General features: G+C 46.2%; 1 protein-coding gene and 1 long non-coding RNA gene across 2 annotated transcripts in view; one reads left to right on the plus strand and one right to left on the minus strand.

Moving 5' to 3' along the window:
* The window catches only part of LOC149338079 (uncharacterized), a 1049963-nt gene that overhangs the window by 144687 nt on the left and 881129 nt on the right, over positions 1–24147 (plus strand). The window lies entirely within an intron of this gene.
* LOC149338082 (uncharacterized) overlaps positions 1–24147 on the minus strand; it is a 153641-nt gene that overhangs the window by 59247 nt on the left and 70247 nt on the right. Inside the window, exons 8-9 of the mRNA XM_089550264.1 lie at positions 16915–17036; positions 12095–12159 (exon numbers count right to left, since the gene is read on the minus strand). Coding sequence (XP_089406390.1) covers positions 12095–12159; positions 16915–17036 — 187 coding nt within the window. The remainder of the gene's footprint in view (positions 1–12094; positions 12160–16914; positions 17037–24147) is intronic.

Raw genomic sequence — 24147 nt, forward strand, 5'->3', positions numbered from 1 at the left:
CTCCTTCACCCCACGCATAAAGTGCCGCACATTTGTAGCTTCAGGCATGGCAGGGTAGGCCCTATTGAAGAGGCGTGTCGTGTCCTCTATGAACAAGGCCAAGTTCTCGTTGGACTGCTGAGTCCTGGAGCGATGGGCAATCTCAGCATTTTCCTTCCGTTCGCTCGAGCTGAAGGTGGCGAGCAACTCGCAGCGAAAAGTTGCGCAGTTGGAGAAGGACGCCTCGTGGTTCTCAAACCAAGTTTTCGCAGAGTCGAGCAGTGCAAAATACACATTCATCAGTTTGCGCTCGTCGTCCCACTGGTTTAATGCGGCCACACGGTCAAAACTGGCCAACCAATCCTCTACATCCTCGAGCCGGTCGCCGTGGAAGGATGGTGGCGACCGAGGTGCGAGAAGGACGAACGGACCTGTCTGGCTACAAGTGGGAGGACGTCATAGCTCTCACAGGCGTTGTCAGTGGCTCAAACTCGGGTTGCAGGCCTCGCAGGCGGCGGCTCGCTTTGTGGACGGGTGTGGCCTCCGCGCATTAAGGAGAAGCGTCACGGCTGTCGTCAGGGTCAGCGTACATGGGATGGTAACCAGCACCTCCACCAAATGTCACCGACAAACGCAACAGGAAGCGTAAAGCACAGCCGTTTTCTAGGACGAGGCTCGCCGAACCGCCAAGCTCATTCAAGACAAAGAAGACGCTCGGCCACGCGCTGGGAGACAAGGTTCGGCTACCAGGTGGCGCCGGCAGAGTTTCACAAAGTTCGTGCATGGCTTGCGTTTCTATATATTTTGCGGGCGAGGTGGCCACGGCGCCGGTTGTTCGTAAGCATGTCGCGACGCGGCGGCGATGATTCTGCCTCCCCCGTGTGGACGGTTGACCCCTCGCGACACTGGAGGGTCCTGGCCACTTCGCCGTCTCCTCGTATTATCGCTGTGTAGCGAGCGCTGGCCAGTTGTGGGGTTGGGGCGCTCTCGGTTCAATGCCCGGGCACCGTCCCGACCTTCGCAAGATAGCATCGCTCCTCGTTAGGACCGTGCCCTTCCCTCGCGTCCCTTGTCAGTTTCTACATGTTTCTCCCCCCCCCCCCCCTTTTTCAACACCTAGAAATCATTGGCGCTCTCTGCCTTGAGTTTTTTTTTATTTATTGGTTTGCCACGAGAACGCGGCGGCGGGAAAACCGCGAGCGAAGAAGTTGGCTTGGAGACATCGGTGCGTGCAGAAGTCTGTGAGGTCTGCCAGGGAAGTGGTCGGCAAGCGAGCTAAGGCGGGTGCCTGACGCGTAGAGCGCGGCTACGGCGGCCCAGAAGACGCGTGGTCCAATCCGCGCGCATCCCGGCGAAATGATCCCGGCGAAAGGTAATGATCCCGGCGATGCCGCGGCTCCCGAGCGACTGATCGAGAAACGAGCTGTGGAATGTCCCGGCCCTCATGATTTGGAAGAACCAAAGACCGAGCTCGACGGAGCGATAGGAGTAGAGGAGCATTGCTCAGACGCTTTGGCCGTAGAGCCTGACCGGGGGCATGGAGCACAGTTGTGCTTCATAGGGGAACCATGGGGTCGCGATGAGGCCGCAGTTCTCGCGCGAATACAACCTTAGCAAACAGCCGATACAGGGTCGGTCGCATTGACGGATGACCTGTTTTCGGAGCAGCAGCCAGGAGTGCACATAGGTGTACAGGCATACGGGAGGAGGGGGGGGAGGGCAATCCGGTTGCTGCGAGATGGCGGTGTCCGCACAGCCAAACGCACAACCGACAAATGACGTACAGTTAGTAACTTTCCGCCAATGGGGTTATTCTCACGTGAGGCCTAGTTGCGACATTCTGGCTCTGTGCAGCTAGATGGACACGGACAAGCGTAGCGCTAAAAAGAAAAGACGCGCTTGGTCAGCCTGGGTTCCACAAAACTGTTGAAAAAGCAAGGCGAGCAGAGACGTTCTCGCATTAGAACATCGCGGTTGAAGCGGCCTCTTGTCGACGCTCAAGCGATCTCTCGCTCCAACTGCCTCAGCGCTGAAGTAGGCGGGAGAAAATTTTTGGGCGGAAAGTTCCGCACCAAGAGGTACGGCGAAGTCCCGCCCAGTGCTGTAGTAAAAGGAGACGCGAGGCCGGCACTTATTATATTAGCCGGTACCTAGGCGATCACGTGCTGCGAATCTCCTTTCCACCTAGGTGGTCACTCCTTTTCTTTGTGTTCATATTTTGTGCTTTTTCCATTGATCTAGAATGTTCAGCAACGCTAGATGCGCGTATGTTGCGTGCAGTGTTCAACTGTTTCTTTTGAGAGTGCCGCGTGAAACAGTCTGAAGTGACTTGGACGTGACTGCGTGAAGTGTTGTGCAGTGCGCGACTGGGCGAGCCTTCGTGGAAAACTGGTGGTGCGACGAGGAAGTGGCGCGCGCTCGTGCCAGTGAAGTGCGCGCAACTTCATCTTCGTTTGCTTCCTTACAAGCCGTGTAGGTGCATGCATGTATTTGTGTGCTTTGTTTGTGAACCTTATTAGGAATAACATTCTTTTCGTGGGGATTGTGTAACAAAGTTCGTGCATGCCTTCCGTTTCTTTTTTTTTAGTGGGCGAGGCAGCCACGGCGCCGGTTGTTCGCAAGCATGTCGCGTTGCGGCGGCGATGATTTTGTCTCCCCCGCGTGGACGGTTGGCCCCTCGCGACACTGGAGGGTCATGGCCACTGCGCCCTCTCCTCGTATTATCGCCGTGTAGCGAGCGCTGACCCGTTGTGGGTTTGGGGCACCGTCCCGACCTTCGCAAGCTAGCATCGCTCCTCGTTAGCACCGTGGCCTTCCCTCGCATCCCTTCTCAATTTCTACGTGTTCCCCCCCACCCCGCCTTTTCCAACATCTTCAAATCGTTGGCGGTCTGTGCCTTGAGTTTTTGTTTATTGGTAGGTTTGCCACGAGAACGCGGCGGCGGGAAAACCGCGAGCTGTAGAGTTGGCTTGGAGATTTCGGTGCGTGAAGTGTGTGAGGTCAGCCAGGGAAGTGGTCGGCAAGCGAACTAAGACTGGTGCCTGGCGCGTAGAGCGCGGCGACGGCGGCCCCGAAGACGCGTGGTCCAAGTTCACCCGTAGCCGCGGCACCTGATCAGCCCCGCGTGCATCTGCAGCCCGACGCTTCGTGCGACCGGACCTTGCCACACCGCAGCTAAGCCAGCGGTTCTCCCCGCTCGCTTGTACTCTTTTGTACTCGCTTGTACTCGCTTGTACCCACGATAACGTGAGAACCCAGAAAAAAAAACAAATATTAATAAGATGATTAGCTAATTTGCGTTACTTGTATTTTGGCTAAGTTCTATCAGATATACAGGGCAATACGATCCATGCGCGCAGACGTACCTCTGAAGGTTTATAACATGAAAACCTACAAAGTTTCAAAAAAAAAACCCAGTGTAGTAAGAATTAGGCATTGATAGTAAAAGCGCAAATATAATTCATTATCATGGAAAGGATCTCACGAATGTGCTTGCAGTATTAAAAACTGCCACCTGAGGTTTTCCACTGAAATCATGCAGAGAAACGAAAGCGCAAGAATTGCATATTTAAACAAAAGGATACTATTCTCATGGCCACCTACCCAACTAAATATGGTTCATGTGGCTCTCGAAGTTTACACTGAATAAATTTGGTCTTAGTGCACAGAATGCACACATGACTAAAATCTTTGGCAGAAAAATGTGGTGCCTTCTATGCTTGTTACTAGTATTACATACATGTGAATAGAAAAGAAAAAAGTGTGGGTATCTGAAGAAGTGTACAAGCTAGAATTCACATCCTGGCATTCGTACACATTTTTTTTTGCACACAGATTACACATCAAAATGAACATACTGTGAAAGGTGAATATTTCGCTCTATCTAGTATTTTGCAATCCCCTTAAGAAATGTGGAGGTAGAAACGCAATCTACGAACAAATATTGCATAGAAATGAAATAGCCTGAGAAAGTTTTAATTAGAAACACAAAAAGGTTCAAAAAGTAGCAAAAACAAGCTATACGGAGAATGTACGGTGAATATTATAAATAAAACAGTTGCCTGAAAAAGCTAGTAAATCCAATATCTAATCCGAAATCAGGAGTTCATGAACACACTAAATTTTTCTGCGCAAAAATCTAACATCTACGTTCCGATATGCGAGTTCATAAGCACATTAAATCTGAGCCATGTAATACTGCCACTTTTTTTTAATTCGTCAAGCTCCTGAAGGGCGCTGTGCACTTTTGGGTGGACTGAGGTTATCTTCCGGGACAACCGCCGGCTTCCTTCCTCTGGGTTCATGCCCACCTGTTGCCTGAAAAGAAAGACACATTTAGAAGCTAGATCATCCCAATTAGACCTGCAGAATTTTAGGGCTAGTCTAAATGTCGTTAGTGCGGCCTTTGTTAGTACTGCCGTTAGGTTGAGTTGGATTCCCAGCAGTGCAATGCTCTTAGCGCCACTTCTGTGGAAACAACGGTTCATATGAACGTCATTTACAAGGTTATACTAGCTCTTCAAGCAAAACAAAGCAACGCAGTGCAATAAAAGCATACACAGTGACCACGCAGTGATGCCAAGAAAGCACATATCTCCAGTACTAGGCAGGCAACGTAACTTGTTCCAGCCACTGCAGTTACTCAGTGCATTCTGATTTGATGTTGTTTACACTACAGATTTCTGTAACGAGAGATATGCCTCTCGCGTAAAGCACAGTGATGTTACTGCCATATACCTTGGTTAAAACTTTTGGCCAAAAAGTTCGGTTCTGTGACTTTAAAATGAAGAATCTTCAATATTCTGGAGGGAGGATCCCACACGTTCATGTACACGGCCTTACGCGCAGCAATGGCTCGCATGCCATCGCTTCCTGTCTTAAAGCTTTGTGGTCAGTACAGCACAGTTCTCTGCTTATTCACCATTTTTACTTTCCCTACTACTCAAGGTTCTTCCAGTCCCTTATCTTATTTCTCAATAGTCTGCATGTATTCTTTCCGCGTTTCTGGCCATCAAATGTTGGCTTTCTCGCAGCTCATGAGCCTGTCGTAGTGAGAAAAAAAAATTGCTCTGTATTCGTATGTTAGCTCCGATATAACGCGGGGTGCTTTCTCAATCATATGATTTTTAAAAAAACTTATTCTAAATTCATGCATATATGGTACTACTGCTTTTGGTAGGTGCCCGTACTGTAAATCTCTCTTACAAACGTGTGAGAGCGTTTCTGCCGGAGCCGCAGCACTTGTGCTGGCTTGCATGAGCAGAATAGTAGCAAACATACCAGGGCATCAGCAGGACTTTGTTCATTACATTGTATTGTATGGACGATTGTATTGTATACCGATCCATAAGGAGTACTGACGACCACATTTCACATCAAAGTTTCCTGGATTTACTTCAAGATTGGTGTAGAACATGGCTAAGGACCCTAAATGTTTCCAAGTGTAAAATAATCTTTTTTTCTCGAAAATCAGCAAACTCTTACTTCCCTTACCACATTAGTAACAACATACTGGGTCGGTCTACTCAATAAAAATACTTAGGTGTTCACTTCTCACCAAACCTTTCGTGGACTGCTCACATAACCACCATTGCTGCCAATGCTTCACGATCATTAGGTTTCCTGCGCCGCTACTTACAAAGCACTACTGCTAATGTGCGTGAACAAGCCTATTTAACTTTTGTTAGATCTCAGTTCGAGCATGCGTCTTGTATTTGGTCTCCTCATCAGAAGTACTTAATTGACATACTAGAAGCAATCCAAAATAGGGCTAGTCGATTTATTTCACGAAATTTTAGTTTTCAATCAAGCGTTACTCAAATGAAGCTAGAACTTTCCTTCCATTAAGAACTCGTCGAGACATAGCCCTTTTATCTCTGTTTCACAAATTAATCCATGCCACTCGTTCACCTTTATCGCACCTGCAACGATCCTCTTATTCATCAACCAGATCGCACAATAACCTCAGCTACACACGCATTTATGGCAGTACTCACGCCTTTAACTTTTCTCCGCTCCCACGTGCTATATGTCTATGGAATGATCTTCCAAACTGCATTGCATCGCAGCGAAACCACAGCACGTTTCATAATCATCTGGTCAAACATTATATCGACAACACCTAGCACGTTTTCTTCTTTGCCCGAGTCATGCCTTGTTTTTCTGTTGTAACACCCTGTTTATCAGACTATTTGCCTTCCTGTGTGTTTGCTCATGTTTTCCCCCCCCCCGTTACTATTATGTGTTATTTATATTTTACTTCTTTTGATCCAATGTTTTTCTGCATGTATTTTGTACAGTCGTGATAGTTTGTAATCAGCATTTAAACATAACAGTGTTTGTTTCTGCGCATTTTTGGTTTTTTCTAGCTACCGTTGTACTTATTTATTGCTCCCCCTTACACAATGCCTCACTGGAGGCCTGTAAGGTATATGTAAAGAAAAAATAAATAAATAAATTACCACGCTGGACCCTTCCTGATAATTCACATGAAAAACAATCACATTCCTACTGTTCTGTCATCATTATGACTTCTACTGATACACTATCGTCCAAAATAAGATAATGTGGCTGCTAGCGTACTATTGCTCAAATATGCTGAAATCTCTCAGATGCCTACTGTTCTGTCATCATACTGACTTGTACTGACACACTATCGTCCAAAATAAGATAATGTGGCTCCTAGCACACTATTGCTCAAAAATGCTGAAATCATCGTTTTTCTGTAAAAAACTAGGGATCTTACACATGACTAGACAATGCAGTCACGATCTCATCTTATTACTCAGCCGAATGATTGAAATAGCTGAAGAAAGTTATCAACATGAGCCACAGCCACATAAACGCTAGCCTTCAAGACTTTTGTGAGGCCATGAAGAACTGCCCAAAAGGACGATACACAGTAAACAGACAGGTTGAGCGCACATGTGTGCATGTCGTCTTTTAGCACAACTCTTCGTGGTTTTGGAGAATAGAAAGAGACTAGCATCTATCACAGGACTGGCTTTGAACTACAGCACATTAAATTACAACTGATCTCTGGAGGAGGGGGGAATGATGTTCAGAATGTGAAAATAAATATTGTTCACTAGGTCCCTTGTTAGATTGCGGGCTTAATTAAGCCCTGCCCGCTATTTTACTGGCCTTCTTTGAAACTGCAGGGCTCACCAAGCATTGCTCGGAATTCTTGCGTTCGTATTTCTTATTTATTTGTGACAACAGCAGTTGCCAGAAGAGAATGGCATAAAAAACTGTAACGAAAGAATGGAAGCCGTGGTTGCATGTACTGGGAAGCATAGTGGACTCGCGACTTCAAAGACAAGCCATCAAACTCCTAGTAGCTTCACGCAGGATCAGCCCGTATGAGAGAATGTGCCATCCAGCCTAATAGTTAAGATAATCATTTGCGTCATTTCTGTGTCCATGTGCCACTGCGCTGTTTCGCCGTAATGTTAGACCAACTCGCCCATCAGTTCGTATTGTTAAGGCTGTCAAACCATGCATAAAATGCACATGCGCATTGAATCGAAAAAATGCCTGAGATGTCGCGGGAGGGATGCCAGGCTTATGCAGTTTACATGCAGTTTTTCTGTCACGTGTTGCTGAGCACATACGGCTACTGCAATAGTCGTAAAGAGATAGACATGGTAAAAACTTCTGTATAAAATAGAGAAAAATTTTTTGCTCACCGCTGAATGAACTGCAATGTGGCTTGGACTTGACTGTATTTCATGTTGACACAAAAGTATGCAGCTAAAAAGATATCCATGGTGGCCAGAAAGCTCAGGCTTCAAAGCACCTTGCTGCATTCAATGTCACAATGCATGTGCAATCAAAGATGCTTGGGCCTGAAAAGAAAATCTCCTTTAGTGCCATAAAGTCATTTCGGATTAGATGTTATCAATTGTGGAGTAATTTTGTTTTTTTTTAATGCTACATCTCGGAAGAATAATTTTTGGCATGATAATATGAACATAAGGCATACAAATATTTCGCACATAGCTACTCATGTAAGCACAGCTAAAAAAATTATTGTCCGCAGCTCTATGCAGCATCCTAATGGTAGATGCTCAAGCTATTTATAAAGCAATGAACAAGAGCAGATAAATAAATGGCAATGCATGTGATATTTTAAAAAGATGACTCTGAAGATGATATTGTAGCCCACAAACCACAATTCTACAGCTTCACTAGCAGGGTTCAAGCAGCGGATTATGCTGCCAGCTACCATCTCTAACAGGACAGTGACATGTGCATGGTAAAGTTAGCTTGCTGGGGCAGATAGTGTCTCCCTGTCTGAGACCCGTACTAAGTGGTGTTTTGTCTCTTTGCACATGGAGGGATATGGTCGCTGTGCAACCGCTGTAGATATTTTCCACTATGCTTATAAGCCTCTTCTACCCGCCGTTTGTGTGATGCCTGCATGGCTGCTGAGGTTTTGACTGGGTCAAATATTTTGTCATTGACGTAATACAGGAGTTGTTAAAATTTTGCACTCTTCTATATGATCTCATACATAGTGTGAGTATGGTCCAATGTAGAGCACTCTTTGCAAAAGCCAGCCTTGTCTTTTGGTTGACTTAAGCCTAAGGTTGATCTAATTCCATTAGCGATCACCTTAGTCCATATCTTGTAAACGACAGATAGCAAGCTGATTGGTATGTAAATCTTCAATTCCTTGATGGCTCCTTCCTTACGAAGGTGTGTTCTTCCAAGATTCTGAAAAATTATTGTTGCGAGGTACTGCATATACACGAGTGCCAGTTTAGCAGGGGGGCAGCAGGATGAACCATTGGGCAAGTATATGCGTTTCACTTCGAACAAGATGGGTGGCTCTGACCTATGCTTGCAAAATTAAAAATGCTTTTAGCTAAGAGGCACCAATACCATACGCGTTTTAACAGAACATAACACTGATAAATGTGTGTGTTGCCGAGTTGAACTTCATGTTGTGGAAAAGTTATTTTCAGCCTTAATGTTGCTTTTTGTGGGGCTTATTGTTCCAAATCTTCACCTAAAATATGTTAAACGTTGTGGTGGAGAGCTTCACATAGTTTGTGACCACATAATGAACTTTTACGTCTATTGGCATCCCACAGCATACAGGTGCTTTTCTATTTTGTCCATTTCACATTTGACTGCTATGGCCAGGAATCAAACCTTCGACCTCACTCTAAGTAACGACTACATTGCCATGCAATATATATTTTTACATTGACAAGCAAAAGAAAAATGACTTTTGCATAGGACAGCGATGTATGAAGAAATAAAAACTGCAAGATGGGGTTAGCAAGTACAATTTAGTTTGTTAAAAGCCATAAATCAATGTGAATATAAAAAAACGGTCATACACTGAGTTTCATGGTTCAGGTGCAACGCTGTCAGAGCTATTTTTCTTGTTTGTGCTGCCTGCAACCGTAATCAAAAAGTACTGCGTTCCTCGTGGAGAGCAAAATAAATGTTTTGACGGCAACGGCATCACATGACGCATTTGTCATGAGCTCGGTTAAATGCGCTGCTGTTCCTGAGGACATCTGCCATCACTTCGTGCGTTTGAACACTTGACCACAAAACAGGCGCGAGTAACACGCCTCCCTATCATCTGCCCATTACCTTATCAGTTCAATGCCGCGGATCGAAACTACGTGCGCCCGCGCCTCGCATGGCCGTGTTACCGATACGCCGATGCCAGGACCGCTTTGGCGCACGCTTTTTCTTTTCTTTTCACTTCACGCCACACTACTATAGCTGGTTCTTCGGGTTTCTTATTGTTCTTTTTTTCGACGTAGTCAATGCGTACAGTGTGTTGTTCCCCGCGACCGCTGATAATGACACCGCTGATAAGATATGACACCGCTGATAATGACACCGCTGATAAGAGATGAAGGTATACATACCTTGAAAACGAGCAGCATCTTCGTCGTCTGTCCAAGAGATGCTGCGTTGCTTGCTACACAGTTGCAGCCCTTGAATTTGCAGCCGCCTCCGGACAATGTGTTCTGCGCGCCCTACCACTTGATATGAGCAGCCGCGTTATGCGGCACTCCGAGCTGCGTGCAGCGGCTCCAGGGTGGTATTACTCCTCAATCTCCCGAAGAATGTAAAACGCCATTTCCGTCTGCGAACAGCCTGCATGTGTGTGACGCTTCTAATAAGCGTACAGTCGCTCTACGTAACGCCGCGCATAATGGCACGGACATACAAAGGCTTTTGCGCTTAAGTTGCGCATTTCTAGATTGCGCAGCAGTTCCCCTTTCGAAACAAGAACTATAATTTTGCGATCGTGCTGACGTGCGGACCGAGAGCCGTTCAACTTTTCGTGAAGATTTACACACTTTTCTAACAGTGTACAGCCAAACAGCATGCGTTTCAATTACAGCAAGCTTTTTTCTTAGAGGGGTTGCGTTGGTTGCCTGGAATGGCTGTTTCTCTCAGAATTCCGAGCGACTGCTGCGAGGACGGACACCACGGAACTAGCTCCGGTCTTTGACCGCGCGTTGCAACTCTTATTGAGCGCGACTGTACATGGGCGACGTCATGCAGACGCCGCCAAAAGTGTGCAAGCACTCAGAATGCGCGGGGCACGTATGTATCACAAGTCCGCTTCGTCATAATTACTCGAAGGCAGTGTTCACTCTGCGACATAAAAAGGCATTTCAGGCTCCAGTCCGCATTGTTTCTGTGTTCAGTTGCCGTTTTATTCTGTCACCGTCAAGCTTACGTTGTTGCAGTTTTCTCGCAGCTTAACACGTCACGTGATCCCAACTCTCCCAAAGTGATATCACAACAGCCGCGCCGAAGTGAGCGATATTTATATTTTCCAAGGCGTGTTGATGAATGGTACGTCTACTCCCGAGTAATAAACACTATACGCGGTGCTAACAAAACACCGTAAAGATGACGGAGCGCCTTGCGCCTCGTTATTATCATCACTCGCTGGGGCCTGACCACCTGGTCTCCTGTGGTCGGCTTCCCCGCGATGCAACCTTCCTAGATTGGTTAGCTGCGCCGGCGTCACAGCGCCACGAGTGGCGTGACTGCAGCGCGCGGGGAAGGACGCGCGCTGATGTTCAGGTGCGACGCTTTGCTTTCGGCTAACGGGGCGAGGCCCCGTGGGCAGGAAAGTTCTCCCGCATTTCGTCCGACCGCAGAGTATCCTGCGCCCTAGCGTGGGCGAACATTCGCTCGTAACATTGCTGGTGAGCCGGACATCTTCGAATCCCTAGCGTATTTTGTTGCTAGCCTGGCTTTATTTTTGTAGCCCTGTTTGTGTCAGCCAGAATGCTGTCTCTTTGTTCCCACAGAACAGGGCCCGCCGTGGTCGGCGGGCGCTCCGTAGCGTGCGTGATCACTGGCTGGGGTCGCGGCGGTTTTCAATTGTGTCAGCCGCTGTTAGGCGAGGAGAACGTACCTATCTCGCCTATTAAAATCGCACACACAACTTGTCACAAAGAACAAGTATAACTACTTGGCACCTTACAGCCGTCAAAGCCGGCACCTCTGTTGTACCACAACACTCTAAGAAATAGGTCAGAGTGAAAGTCGAAGGCAGGTGCTCTGACTTGCACATGAAAAGTGATGATACTCTTTGTAGACACGGAAGCGAACGGGGAACTCTGCTTTGCCTACGTCCTGCAGACTTCCTCCGCGACAGCGATCACCGTCTCTTGATTTCATAGAACTTTTGACTGCTGATGCAATCTTTCAACGCATGCAACTCTCTCGAGGGACAAGGGAGCTTTCACCCTTTTCGAACAAACTTTGAGTAAAGAAACGTTGTACGGCGAAGAATAGGCCGGAGGTTTGCCTTGTAGTAGGACACCTTACTGGACGACTTGCAAAGGACTTTCCAGTGTCATGGAGCAGAGCAATAGCGGAGTCCGGGTGCCATGAAAATCTCATTATAATGCAAAATACAGCCTCTGGCTGTGTATCGGTGAGATATCGGTTGCGTGTGGCTTCATCAGAGGCTTGAAATTTAGCTTCTCTTGAAGTTTACTGCACACTGACCTCCTAAAAGTGTTATTTACTGCACACTGACCTCCCGCAAGTGTTATTTAGGAAATCCTAAAATATTCGAGAAAGGACGGTCACCCTAAATTTTGTGTGTACTTACACGTTGGCGTACTGGTTTGAAGCTTGACTCAGCAGATACCGCGCGTTCAAGACGTGGGCCTTCTCCTGCAATAAGCAAAAAACACCTGAGATCTTCTCATAAGTGGAGCACATGCATGTGGCATTTACAGAGTGTCCTAAGAAACCTCGAATCTACTAATCTAAAGAGATCTAATTAAAAGAGATCAATAAGTTCTAGCCTATTTTCCAAGCCGATCAGTCCATCTCCCTTGCAACCAATCTTGATGTTTTTGTTTCGTTAGCAACACTGCGCCAGGCTTTCGCGTCTTCGCGTAGCCGGTGGCCGGTAGGCACGAATGGCCTTGAACAGCCATTGGCCAGCAACCGTTTCAGCCGAGCTCTGCCACGCGCGTTGTCGCTCGCTCCCGCCAGGTTCGTGCTCTCCGCTGAGGTAGAGGGCGAGGAGGTGGCGCTTCGGGGGGGTATATGCGCGCTTCGCCTCGGTGGAATCGTCGTTATGGAGAGCGCTGAAGAGAAGAAACGGCGACAGGACCGAGCTGGAAAGAGACAATGCGCTCTAGGGACAGAAGAAGAACGCGCTGCACGACTCGAAAGGCGTCGTAACCAAGATGCGGCTAGGAGTCGTTCCACTTCTGAGAGTGACGCCAGGCTGACGACTACGGAAGATTCCGGAATGAGTTCCCAAGATCGTCGAAATGAAACCAAGCGCAAACGACGCGCCTAGTTACACCACAAGCCTAAACTACAAGCGTAGCCAAGCGGCTGTTACTAACGCAACTGACCAGGCTTAGCCAGAGCTAAACCACGCCTAATTTTTGCTTCTCAAAGTTTGCGCTCGACCACTCTGGTAGCGCATGGGTTGCCAGTTCGCAGCAAGATGCCCACCGCTAATGTCCCCCCTTTTTAATTGCTCCAATATAAAATAAATTTCTACTTCCGCTCTATTACACGCTGTCTGGATGCTCTTAAAGTCAGAAAAAAAATTTTAGGAGACACTTATTATCTGCCTCAAGGGAGGGATCTCATAGCGTAGTGGGTTAATTTTCATACATGCGCATGTTCAGTCTTTACTTTACATACCTAGATCCCTAAGAGTGCTCATACCCCTCCCGGCGTTATGGTGCAGCGATTAAGAGACTCGCCACTGCCCTGCGATTGCAAGTGCCCGCAGTGGTGGCCCTTGTGCGGCCCAGATTGCTCTTCGCCAGCATCAATCATTAATTTAACCGTCGCCTGCCGCAATGGTCGGCTGCTCACTACTTGCTGGAAAGATTGTCATGACGCTTCAAAGTCACGTGTCGTAGGTGGCGCAACTGCCTTGTGAGTTGCTCTCTGGAAAAAAACTTGCCAGATCCATGCCCGTTGCATTTCGCTCACTGCGCATTCCTTTCTTTGGCTTAGTCATATACCCTTGCATTCCGACATGGAACCTCCCTCTTGTTGCACATTCCTCCACCTTCGTCACACGCACTTCCTTTCACAATTCTTGCCAACCAAATACAATTTCCGTGCGAAATTTGAACTCGACAATGCACTAGTTTAGCTGAGAGAAACATTCTACAGCGGGCGCTTAACTGCAGAGCATGCTACACACTCCACGATAGAACTCAGGGCTACATGCCTGAGCTGATGCTATAACAACTTTAAAGATATTTGGCATACTTCCGTTGGCGTTCGGTTTTCCACCTACACACACATTTAATGCCACCAGCAATCAATAGTGGTCTGTTCCTGCATCTTCAAACGTACCCCATACGTGTTCGCTGCGACGCAAGTGGTGCAGGCCCAGCCATTATTCGCGTTGGTAACGAGGAAAGGAGTAATTGCCTGCCCACCCCTGTCCTACATAAAGGTGTTTTTTTTTGCCGGCATAAATCGAAGAATGTCAGTTCAATTCGTGGAGCGCCAAACAGAAATGTGTCAGGATGATCAGCAGTACATTAGAATATCAGCATTAGTTGGACAGCAAAGCATTCGAGGCAGTTAGTGGTAATTACACTTTCTGTCCTCCCGAACAACAATTTGAAACTATGAAAAATTGTAGCAGAAAACTAGCGCGATTTTCCGGTTCGTACTCGCTCACTATCGCGGCATATACTGCCTGCTTTTCGGCGACAACCTCTGTCTTCCGGCCCCATCATGCTTCCATGTCAGCCTGCTGCTTCTCGTGAATGGGCCCACTCCCGTAAATGCTATGCATTCTCTGTAGTACTCCCCTAGAGTTTGTGCCAGTGGCGTGAAGGATATGTAAAAAATGCTACATGAAGATAAAGATCCTCCAAAGCAGCAACACAGATGAGCACAGTGTTTCAACACAGCCAACGGTTCACAGAGGCCCCAATATAATTCTGAAGGAGTATGGCGGGGACTTGTCTGTCGAGGGCGGTAAGTGGGGGGGGGGGGGGCAGCCCCCAGGTTTGGGGCTCACCCTCAAATTAGGGAACTAGGGTAAAAGTGAGGATTATTTATTTGTTCGTCTGAAGCGTAGCTGGCTTTTCTAGTGTGTCTTTCAGTTCGAGTCCACCTTTTTTTTTGCTCCTTGTCTCCGGAGCAATTTACTGGGTGGGGGCCTTGTGAAGGCTGGAAGCAGATGACTTGGTGGGGGGCAGCGCTTCTCGAGGGTGTAGTTTTGTTTGCGTTTCGTTATATGGTGGATGGCGTTTGCGGGCGGTGAAGGTTTGGGGGGAGCGGGGTTCAGCCGGTGGATTCAGGGCGGTGATGGACGGGTGCGGAGCACCTAGCTACGGGCTTGCGGAGATGGAAGTGGCTGGTGATTGGGGCTTCTTGAGTCACTCAAGACAAACTCTCCGAAGGTGCACACTGAGCCACTCCAGCTCTTTCAAAATGTGATACTGGAACTCCTTACGGAGAAAAAGGACGAAAACAGAGACTGTACATACGACTCGCTTGTATTGACAGCTCCACTTAACAGCCGATTTGTAATCTTTTTTTCCTTTGTGAGAACGTTTTACGTCAGTGGGACGCCCTTTTCATTAGCTGTAGATTTATTATTACGTATTTATTCTGTTATTTATGTTTATATTTACGGAGAATGCTGTCCTGCGGCATTATCATAACCGGTAGGGAAGTAGATCTATCAAAAATTTATGCACATAGAGAAAACGAAATTTCTTTACTGACAAGTTCCAAATTCTTTACTAACAAGTTCCAAGTTATTCTCGGTCGTAATTCACTAGCTGACTGTGTGTTCACAGACTTCGCGAAAACATTTGATAAAGTACGCCATAGCTTACTACTATACAAATTGCAGCAACTAAACCTCGAACTAAAGAGTCTAGCCTGGCTTGATGCTTTTCTTACACACCGTCAGCAGTTGACTTCTATTATTGACCTTTCCTCGGACCTGAGTGTGGTTCACTCCGGTGCTTCGCAAGGCTCTGTGCTCGGGCCGCTTCTTTTCCTTATTAACATTAACGACCTACCCTCCAGCATTTCACCTCACATTCACCTATTCGCCAATGACTGCTTAATATTCAGGGAAATAACATGCGATGGCGACAAGCTAATGCCTCAATCCGTCCTCGACTCCATCTTAACCTCATGTAAATCTTGGCTTGACACAGGCTCAGCGTGACGAGCAACGTAGACGCTTTATTGGCACACCCGTGCCCAGCCGAGAATGCCGAACGCCAGTGGAACGCAGCGCTTATATAGAGCTCAGCGACGGGCCATCAATGTGACGTCACTCGCGCTTCGCTTGACACCACAGTTTCGGCCTGCCATCCCTTTCATCTCGTCGAAGAATACGTCGTCTCCGCCCTTTTCATAAACTTTTCCACCGTTCTTACCTGCACGAAAAACATATCTCACCCAACATTACGTGTCACCACGGATGGATCACGCTCACAAGGTGGTTAGAATACCATTCTACAGAACGAAAACCTACTTTCATTCATTGTTGCCCCGGGCATCCCTCGGCTGGAATCACCTTCCCGCACCACTGGCACTGGTTAATGACAACCGTTTATGTCAAGAATGCATCAGCTAACATTCTATAATTAGCCACCTTCTGAAAAATTATGCTCATATTGCTATGTTTTGTGGCTTCGTATAACGACTATCCTCTGCAATTGCGTGTGGGCCTGAGGGTATTTTAAATAAATAAATAAATAAAATATCAGCGGAGGTTAAAGTAGCGCAAGGGGTAGAAATTACTCAGAGCTCTCCACTACGTCGTCCCTCATAGCCTGAGCCGCTTTGGGACGTTAACCTCATAAAATCCAGCCTCTATTACAAAGGTGAGAGAGCGTACTTTTTTAACCAAAGAAACAGGAGGTTTAGACATTGAGAGCTTTTGTAGTCGCTTGCTTTTTGTCACAGGCAGGAGAGGCGGCTCTCCCTATCAAGCTGTTGCTTCTTCACAACTACCACCAAGAGTGATTCAGAGATTTTACCAGTTCGGCGCACCATTTCCTCAACTCCATCCTGCTTTCTACTTTGAACTATTCATTCTGAATTTGCCCAACATTTTACGATTATCCCCGCCCTTTCACAGAGCCCAAGATCCTCGGCCCGTGGCCACAACAGCCGACTACCATGAAGGCTCATAAGACAATGTTTTGTCTTTCCGAGAGACTGCCTTGCTTGCTTGCTAGACTTTGTCTCTCGTTCCTTCTCTCTTCTCTTCCCTTTTTATCCCCTCATTCCCTTCCCCAGTGCAGGATAGCCAACCGGAAACCTTTCTGGTTAACATCCCTGCCTTTCCCCCTCTCTTTATCTCTCTCTCTCTCTCATTCTGAATTTTTTTTATATACAAGACAGGTCAGCCGGCAAGATTTATCGACCCTCCGCGCTACCGAGACTGGCAAATACACTCACCATTTCCATCCTGCGGCCGGCCAGAGCCCAGGTTATGTTGTCCAACTCGACACCATAGCAAGCCATGACGCCGGGATTCACGAACAGGCTCTCATCGTCGGCGAGCACAAGCTGGGTGTCAGCTGCACACGTGGCACAGCTGTCTGTTCAACCGAGCTTTCTCTCCTAAAGGGGCGCCGAGATATTTCGCTCAGTGCTTATTAATGTTAATAAATGGATTTCTGATGTGTTTCAGGGACGAGTGCAAAAATGCTGATTAAAATCGAGCAGGTAAGCTAAAGTGTTACCACTAAGAAATTTCACAATAAAAAGATCAGACGGAAACGCATTTCGCTTGCCCATTTCATTTACACAATGCTGAGATTGGCCGCTATCAATCAGAACCGCGCGTAACGCACACGCAGCAGAAGTTTGCATGCAGTGGTTTCTTTGCAAGCGCAGCCCATAGCCGCTCATTTTGGCGACGCCGTCCCATCATCGAATTCAGGGACGAACTATATCGCAGCGCCAGGCGCACGAAAGCACATCGCAATAATGCGCGCATCGTTATCCCGCATTGAGTGCATTGGGAGTGCATGCAAGCTTAGTTTACGAGCGAGGTGAGCTTACGCGTTGCCCTCAGAAACACATAATTTACAGCGGTTCTCGCGCCTTCAAGTTCGAAAAACGATGACAGAGTAGCCAGAATTTCCATTCTGTGCTGTAAGACTTCAGCTTTTCGTTTTCAGAGAATACGGTATATAATGTTGCAGTGGAATAGTCATTGCATCGGGTCACATCCGGTAAGCTATACCTGCGCCACACCGGCAAATTCAGTGCCATTAAGGGATTGCCGCCTCAAATATTGATGTAATTCGTCGGCTAGGCATTAATAAATGTCATGCCATTAGCGTCGCTGCTATTTGCGACCTACTCAGTTCGCTACAACTTACAACTAATTCGCCCCTGAAATGGGTACTCTCATCGCCATTCCAGACGTAGAAACGCACGCAGCTTTATTAGTGGTACACTTCAAACAAGTTGCAAATGGTCAGCTCATAACATTAAACCCTATGAGTCATGTCTACGGCCCTTTTGATGCGGTGGGCCCCATTTTTACCGTAACTTCTGACATGTACTCTCGACTTGTGTGCTAACATGCGAGTTCATAGCTACTTTTTGACTTGTAAAAGGAAGAAGAGCCGTATTTTCTGGAAATTAATTGTTATGCTACATTTCAACATTGCACCAGAGATAATGCGGCCATTTCACTGTTTCTATTCAGGTGAAACTTAGGAGTGCGAAGAAAGCGTTATCGTCATCTTGACATGAATATACTGACATCAGATGTGGACGGTTAGCACGAATTCTCAAAAATAATGGCATTAATGAACTCAGGGCTTTAAGCATTTGCTGCCATTTCTTGTGCAAGTGTGGCATGGGTAAACATAAGAAGCAGCACTCAGTTAAGGACACACGTATCAACCAGAAGAGGTTTTACAAAGCCTGTAACTGAACTATTTCTCAAACAAGATTCAAACTTTCGCAACATTAGTGTTATCACATATCTAGCCTACTACGAGCCGTTCGAGTGTAAGCAAAGTTTCGTTTAAATAGGCCGTTAATGTACACGAATGATGAATCAACCAAAAGAATAAGCTCTAAGCTACACTAAAAAATTACCTCAAGTAATTTAGGCCAACTAGGAGGCAGGTGAAGCGACTGACGATTATCATATCATTAGATAAGCAAAACTTGTCTCGCGGTTTTTATTTTGCTAGTATATCCTGTCAAAATAATCGACCACACAAAAGCATTTAATCCGTCATGGTGGGCGCCAGGAACGTCGCTACATCTTCAGTCCTGCACAATTTTTGTCCCATTCCAAGAGTCTCTTCTGTTCCCAAAATTTCCGCTTCTAAGCTGAGATAAAGCTCAGAGCACGACTTCTAAACTTTGTGATGTGTTATTACAATGCAGCTGTTTGGAGATGATCGCTATTGAGGGCAGGAGCTTAATTTTTTTGTTTCAGGTAGGGAAAATTTTCGAAGCATTTTTGCATTCTTGGCGTATTTTCACGGTCCTGTTTTTATTTTTGTTCTAACTCGATAGCGTTCAAGGTCCCGCCACGCAGAAAAGTCGGCGTTATCGGCTTTGTAAGCGTTGTGAGCGACAAATCGATGGATGAGGGAATCCGCCCCGGAGAAGCAGCCTATACCGGCAAGCTGGGTGGGGCGGCCTAGGGGGGTGTCAACAACCGACCCACCGGAAAGTGGGCGAGCTAACCATCCTGCCAGGGGCAATTAAAAAATGGCCCAGCGCGCAAGGTTGCTCGGGAAAGGCAACTTCCTGACTGCCCACTGACTGCCCGACTGGACGATATGGAAAACCGAGCACGAAGAGACAATCTAGTATTTTATGGTATAAAAGATTCCGACAATGAATTATGGCAAGATTCAGAAAAAATAGTCACTGAGCACTGCAGCCAGTACCTAAACGTATCTCTCGAACCTCGCAGCATTTAACGTGCCCACCGACTAGGCACTTATTAACCAAATAAAAACCGGCCGATTATCGTCAAATTGGCTCATTTTAAAGACAAGCAGCATGTACTATCGATGAATAGCAAATTCAAAGGTGCTGGCTTCAGTGTCTCCGAGGATTATTCTCCGAACACCCGTCTCACGCGGAAACGCCTCTATGACTATGGTAAAGATGAAGGGCTCAATTTTAAATTGCGCCACGACAATTTGATATCCGGAAGTAAGACTTATGTATTTGACCGCACCACTAATCATGTAGTTGAACACAAACCAATAGCAATCACCTCAAAAAAAACACACTGCGAAGCAGACTTACCGTTCCCCATTAGCATTCTTATTCACTAACATCCGTAGTGTGATCCCAAAACGCGATGCTTTATGCAACCTCGTTGAATCATGTTCTGCTAACGTAATTCGGTTAACCGAAACTTGGCTTACCTCTGCTGTTTGCGACACTGAGATATTACCCTCCCTTCCGAATTTTGATATATTTCGAACGGATCGTAGCGAAATGAGGGGCGGGGGGGCGTCTCATTGCCACTGATCGATCATTACGTTGCTCACGTGTGACAATTTCAAGCAGATTGGAAATGGTTTGGCTCTGTTGTAATGCATGTTATCCACGTGTTCTCATTGGTATATTCTATCGCCCCCCAAACCACGGTGTTTTATTTAATTCCTTGTTTCATGACGCCCTAAACACGCTAACGACCCTTTATACCAATACTCCAATTTTATTGTGTGGCGACTTAAACTTTCCATCTATCATCTGGTCTGATCTTGCCTCCACGCTTTCAAAATCTAACCCTGAGTGCGAATTTGTTCACACCTGCCTCACGTTTGGATTAGATCAAATAATCGACTGTCCAACTCGTTTAACAGATCATTCTGCTAATATTCTGGACCTTGTGTTGACATCACAACCTAATAGCTTCTCACCCATCACTAACATTAAAGGGCTCAGCGACCACATGGCCATTCATGCTACATTTTCTTGTGATTTACGACACGCGAAAAAAATCAAGGAAACGCTTACGCTCTACAATAAAGGCAACTACGTTGGCTTTAATCGCGATTTTGCTGCTTTCCTTGATAACTTTTCGTCTGGTTTTTCACTACGCTCTCTTGAATCTAACTCTTTTAAGTCCGAAATGCAACGCCTAATAAATTTACATATTCCGACCATAACCGTAACAGAACGTCCTGGTTCCCCATGGTATAACAAAACACTTAAAAGATTAAATAACAAAAAGAAGCGATTATTTCGTTCATCTAAAACTACAGGCACGGCTACCGCCTGGGAGAAATATTATACTGCCGCTACAAATTACGATACCGAGGTCATCAAAACTAAGAATAACATCTACTCATCTACCTTGCCTTACATGCTGCATGAAAACCCGAAACGTTTCTGGAAAACTATTTGCCCCTCCACTTCTAGCAGAATTTCTCTGACTGATAATTCTGGTGTTTCCTCTTCCGAATCAGAGGTTCCAAATATCCTAAATGACGCATTTTGTTCTATATTCACTAACGAACCACATAATAACCACCCTGATGCACCCAGTTTTCTTCACACGCCTATGGATAACATTGCATTTGAACCGCGCGGCATCGCCATGGTCATCGATAAACTAAAAAATTCTTCATCTGCCGGTATTGACGGCATCAATGCCAAAATCCTCAAAAACACCAAAGACCTCTCCAGTATCATATTGTCTCTGATTTTTCCGCAGTCATATTCTTCGTGCTCATTACGACGGGACTGGCGCATTGGGAAGGTCATTCCGGTCTACAAGAAAGGTAACAGATCTTCACCACTTAACTATAGGCCAATCTAATTACCCTGTGTTTGTTGTAAAATTATGGAACATCATATATTCTCATACTGCCAAGTTTTTATCATCTCGTAACTTTTTTCATTCTAACCACCACGGCTTTCGTAAAGACCATTCCTGTGACACGCAACTTGTTCTTTTTCTGCATGGTATATACGCATGCCTAGATCGTAACATTCCCACGGATGCAATATTTCTGGATTTCGAAAAAGCATTTGATAAAGTCCCACACGCGCGCCTAATTCTTAAACTGTCACGCCTAAACCTTCATCCCCTAGTTCTGGATTTTATTCGAGCCTTCCTTACTGATAGTTATCAATTTGTTCATGCTAACTCACACAGGTCATCCCTCTCCACTGTCTTGTCTGGCGTCCCTCAGGGGACCGTTTTAGGCCCTCTTCTCTCCCTTATCTACGTAAATGATTTACCCTTTAACATCATATCTAATGTCCGACTCTTTGCGGCCTTTTGCGTTATCTACCGCCTAATACATAATTCCTCCGACGCCGCCATTCTTCAAGAAAATCTTCCACGCGTTGAAGAATGGTGTAGTACCTGGCTCATGTCCCTAAATAGCAGTAAAACATCAATTATTTCTTTCCATCGCCGGCGCAACCACTGTGAAAATACTTATACAAATCTCAACAATCCTATTTCGTCCGTTGACTCATACAAGTATCTTGGTATCCATTTAAGTAAAGATTTAAGCTGGTCGCATCACATTCCCACGTCACCAATTCAGCTAATCAAGTTCTAGGGTATTTGCGCCGTAACCGATCCTTAGCTCCCCCACCAATTAAGCTTCTTGCTTACATACCTTTCATACGTCCTAAGCTTGATTACGCATGTGCTGCATATGATCCCCACTATACTAACAAAATCACCACGCTCGAAGCAGTCCAAAACCGCGCCGCCATATTCATTTGCTCAGACTACACTCATTATTCTAGCGTTACAGCACTAAAATGAGAAAAAAAAACAGACAGGAACAGGGACACAAGAAAAGAAGACGACGGGACAGGCGCTGACTAGCAACTGAAAGTTTATTGCACGCAACACGAAAAAATATACAAACCACCAGGAGCACGCATGATGGACGCCAACAACACTGATTAGATGTTACAATCAGCCATGATCTTCAAGAAACGATATCTCACAGTCATGAACGAGGACGGATGGAGTGCTTACGCATGTGTCGTGGTTTCTATGAATATGAAATGCTTCGCTAATTTCCCTAGTTAACCTATCTTTGTTATTGTATAAGACCTTTGTGTCGTTAAAAAGTGGAAAATATTGTTGGGCAACAGGTGCGGAGGTGTTACTATTACATTCTTTGTAGTGGAAGGCTAGGTTCGAGGAAGGGGCCCCTTTCAAAGAGGTGTTATGTTCACGCAGGCGGGAATTTGGGCACCGTCCCGTCTGGCCTATATAGTTCTTGCCGTACGTGAAGGGAACCCTGTACACCACACCCTTGGCACAAGGGACGAACTTTAAATCATGATTAAATTCACACTCTTTTTTTGTTTTTGTTTTTTGTCTTTTTTGTTTTTCTTCTCTGCTTTCCCTATCAAACCTGGTGCAAATTTTGCCCAGCTTATTAGGTGCTGAAAGAAGCACACTTACCCCATATCTGCGGCCTACCTGCTTTAAACGGTGGGACAACTCGTGAACGTAGGGCACGATAGCAAATTTCTTTTTAACCTGACCTGAAGGCTCCGGTGTCTCGTGCCTACAAGAGGACTTAATTTTTTAAAGTATTTTACTGCATACCAGTATTATAGCATCATCCGGAAAGCCTGCTGACCTCAGCCTCTGAATTTGTTGACTAAAACTGTGACAAATAGCATGCACGCAAGACTTTTTAATCGCAGAACCTAAAGAAGGGACGGCTATACCACATTTGACTACCTTGGAATGGCCAGAACGGTAACTGAGCAACTGGACGGTAACTGAGCGTGTTCCGTGCAATAAACCTTCAGTTGCTAGTCAGCGCCTGTACCGTCGTCTTCTTTTCTTGTGTCCCTGTTCCTGCGCTGTTTTTTTTTTCTCAAGATGTACCAACTCGCTCAACTCGCCGTTTTACTGAAGCACTAAAAGCTCAGCTTAATCTTCCAACACTGGCCAGTCGGCGTAAAATCGCCCGTCTTTCGCTGTATCATAAATTCTATCACACTTCCGATCATCAAACTGCCCCGATAACATGCGCTCATCGCTTTTCTCGTAATAGTCACCCTAACGCTGTCTACCCTGAACGGGCCCGCACTAAAACATATAAATAGTCATTTTTTCTTAAAACCGCCAATGACTGGAATGACATTCCATCCAAAGTGGCGACCATCATCAATCCTATTCCATTCAAAACCACCATTGAACACCATCTGTGTTCATATTGACTCCTTTGTCTGGCCACCCCTCATGTAATGTCTCCTGTGGGCCCTTGAGGAAACAATAAATAAATAAAAAATACACTTGATTCGTAAAAGACCCACCTATGGCAGCACCTGTCATCGCAGGACAGGGGCGGATGGCGTGACTGCTGTACTACTATGCGAGGAATGGTATGAGGACTCCTAGGAACATACGGCTCTAAAGTTAGGAGTGACAAATTTATTTTAAAGTTATCACGTATTATCCTTAAAGTGGAGCTATCTTTGCGACTAACGCTGTTCATTGTGCTAGAGAGGATTTTTGTGCTCTTGTCGAAAGACCGCTTACACTTCATAGCGGTCACGCAATGCTGGCCCCACCTTCACGAATTAAGAGCTGCTTTTGTATTGCGTGTCATTCGGTGTACTCCTCTCACATATCTTCCACCCTGGCTGGTAACTAAAAAATCTCCCACGCTGAAGTACAGCGTAATTATCTGAGGTTTC

The sequence above is a fragment of the Amblyomma mixtum genome, chromosome 6 (genome assembly GCF_055824585.1).
Source record: "Amblyomma mixtum isolate Tamu chromosome 6, ASM5582458v1, whole genome shotgun sequence".
Taxonomy (NCBI): Eukaryota; Metazoa; Arthropoda; class Arachnida; order Ixodida; family Ixodidae; genus Amblyomma; species Amblyomma mixtum.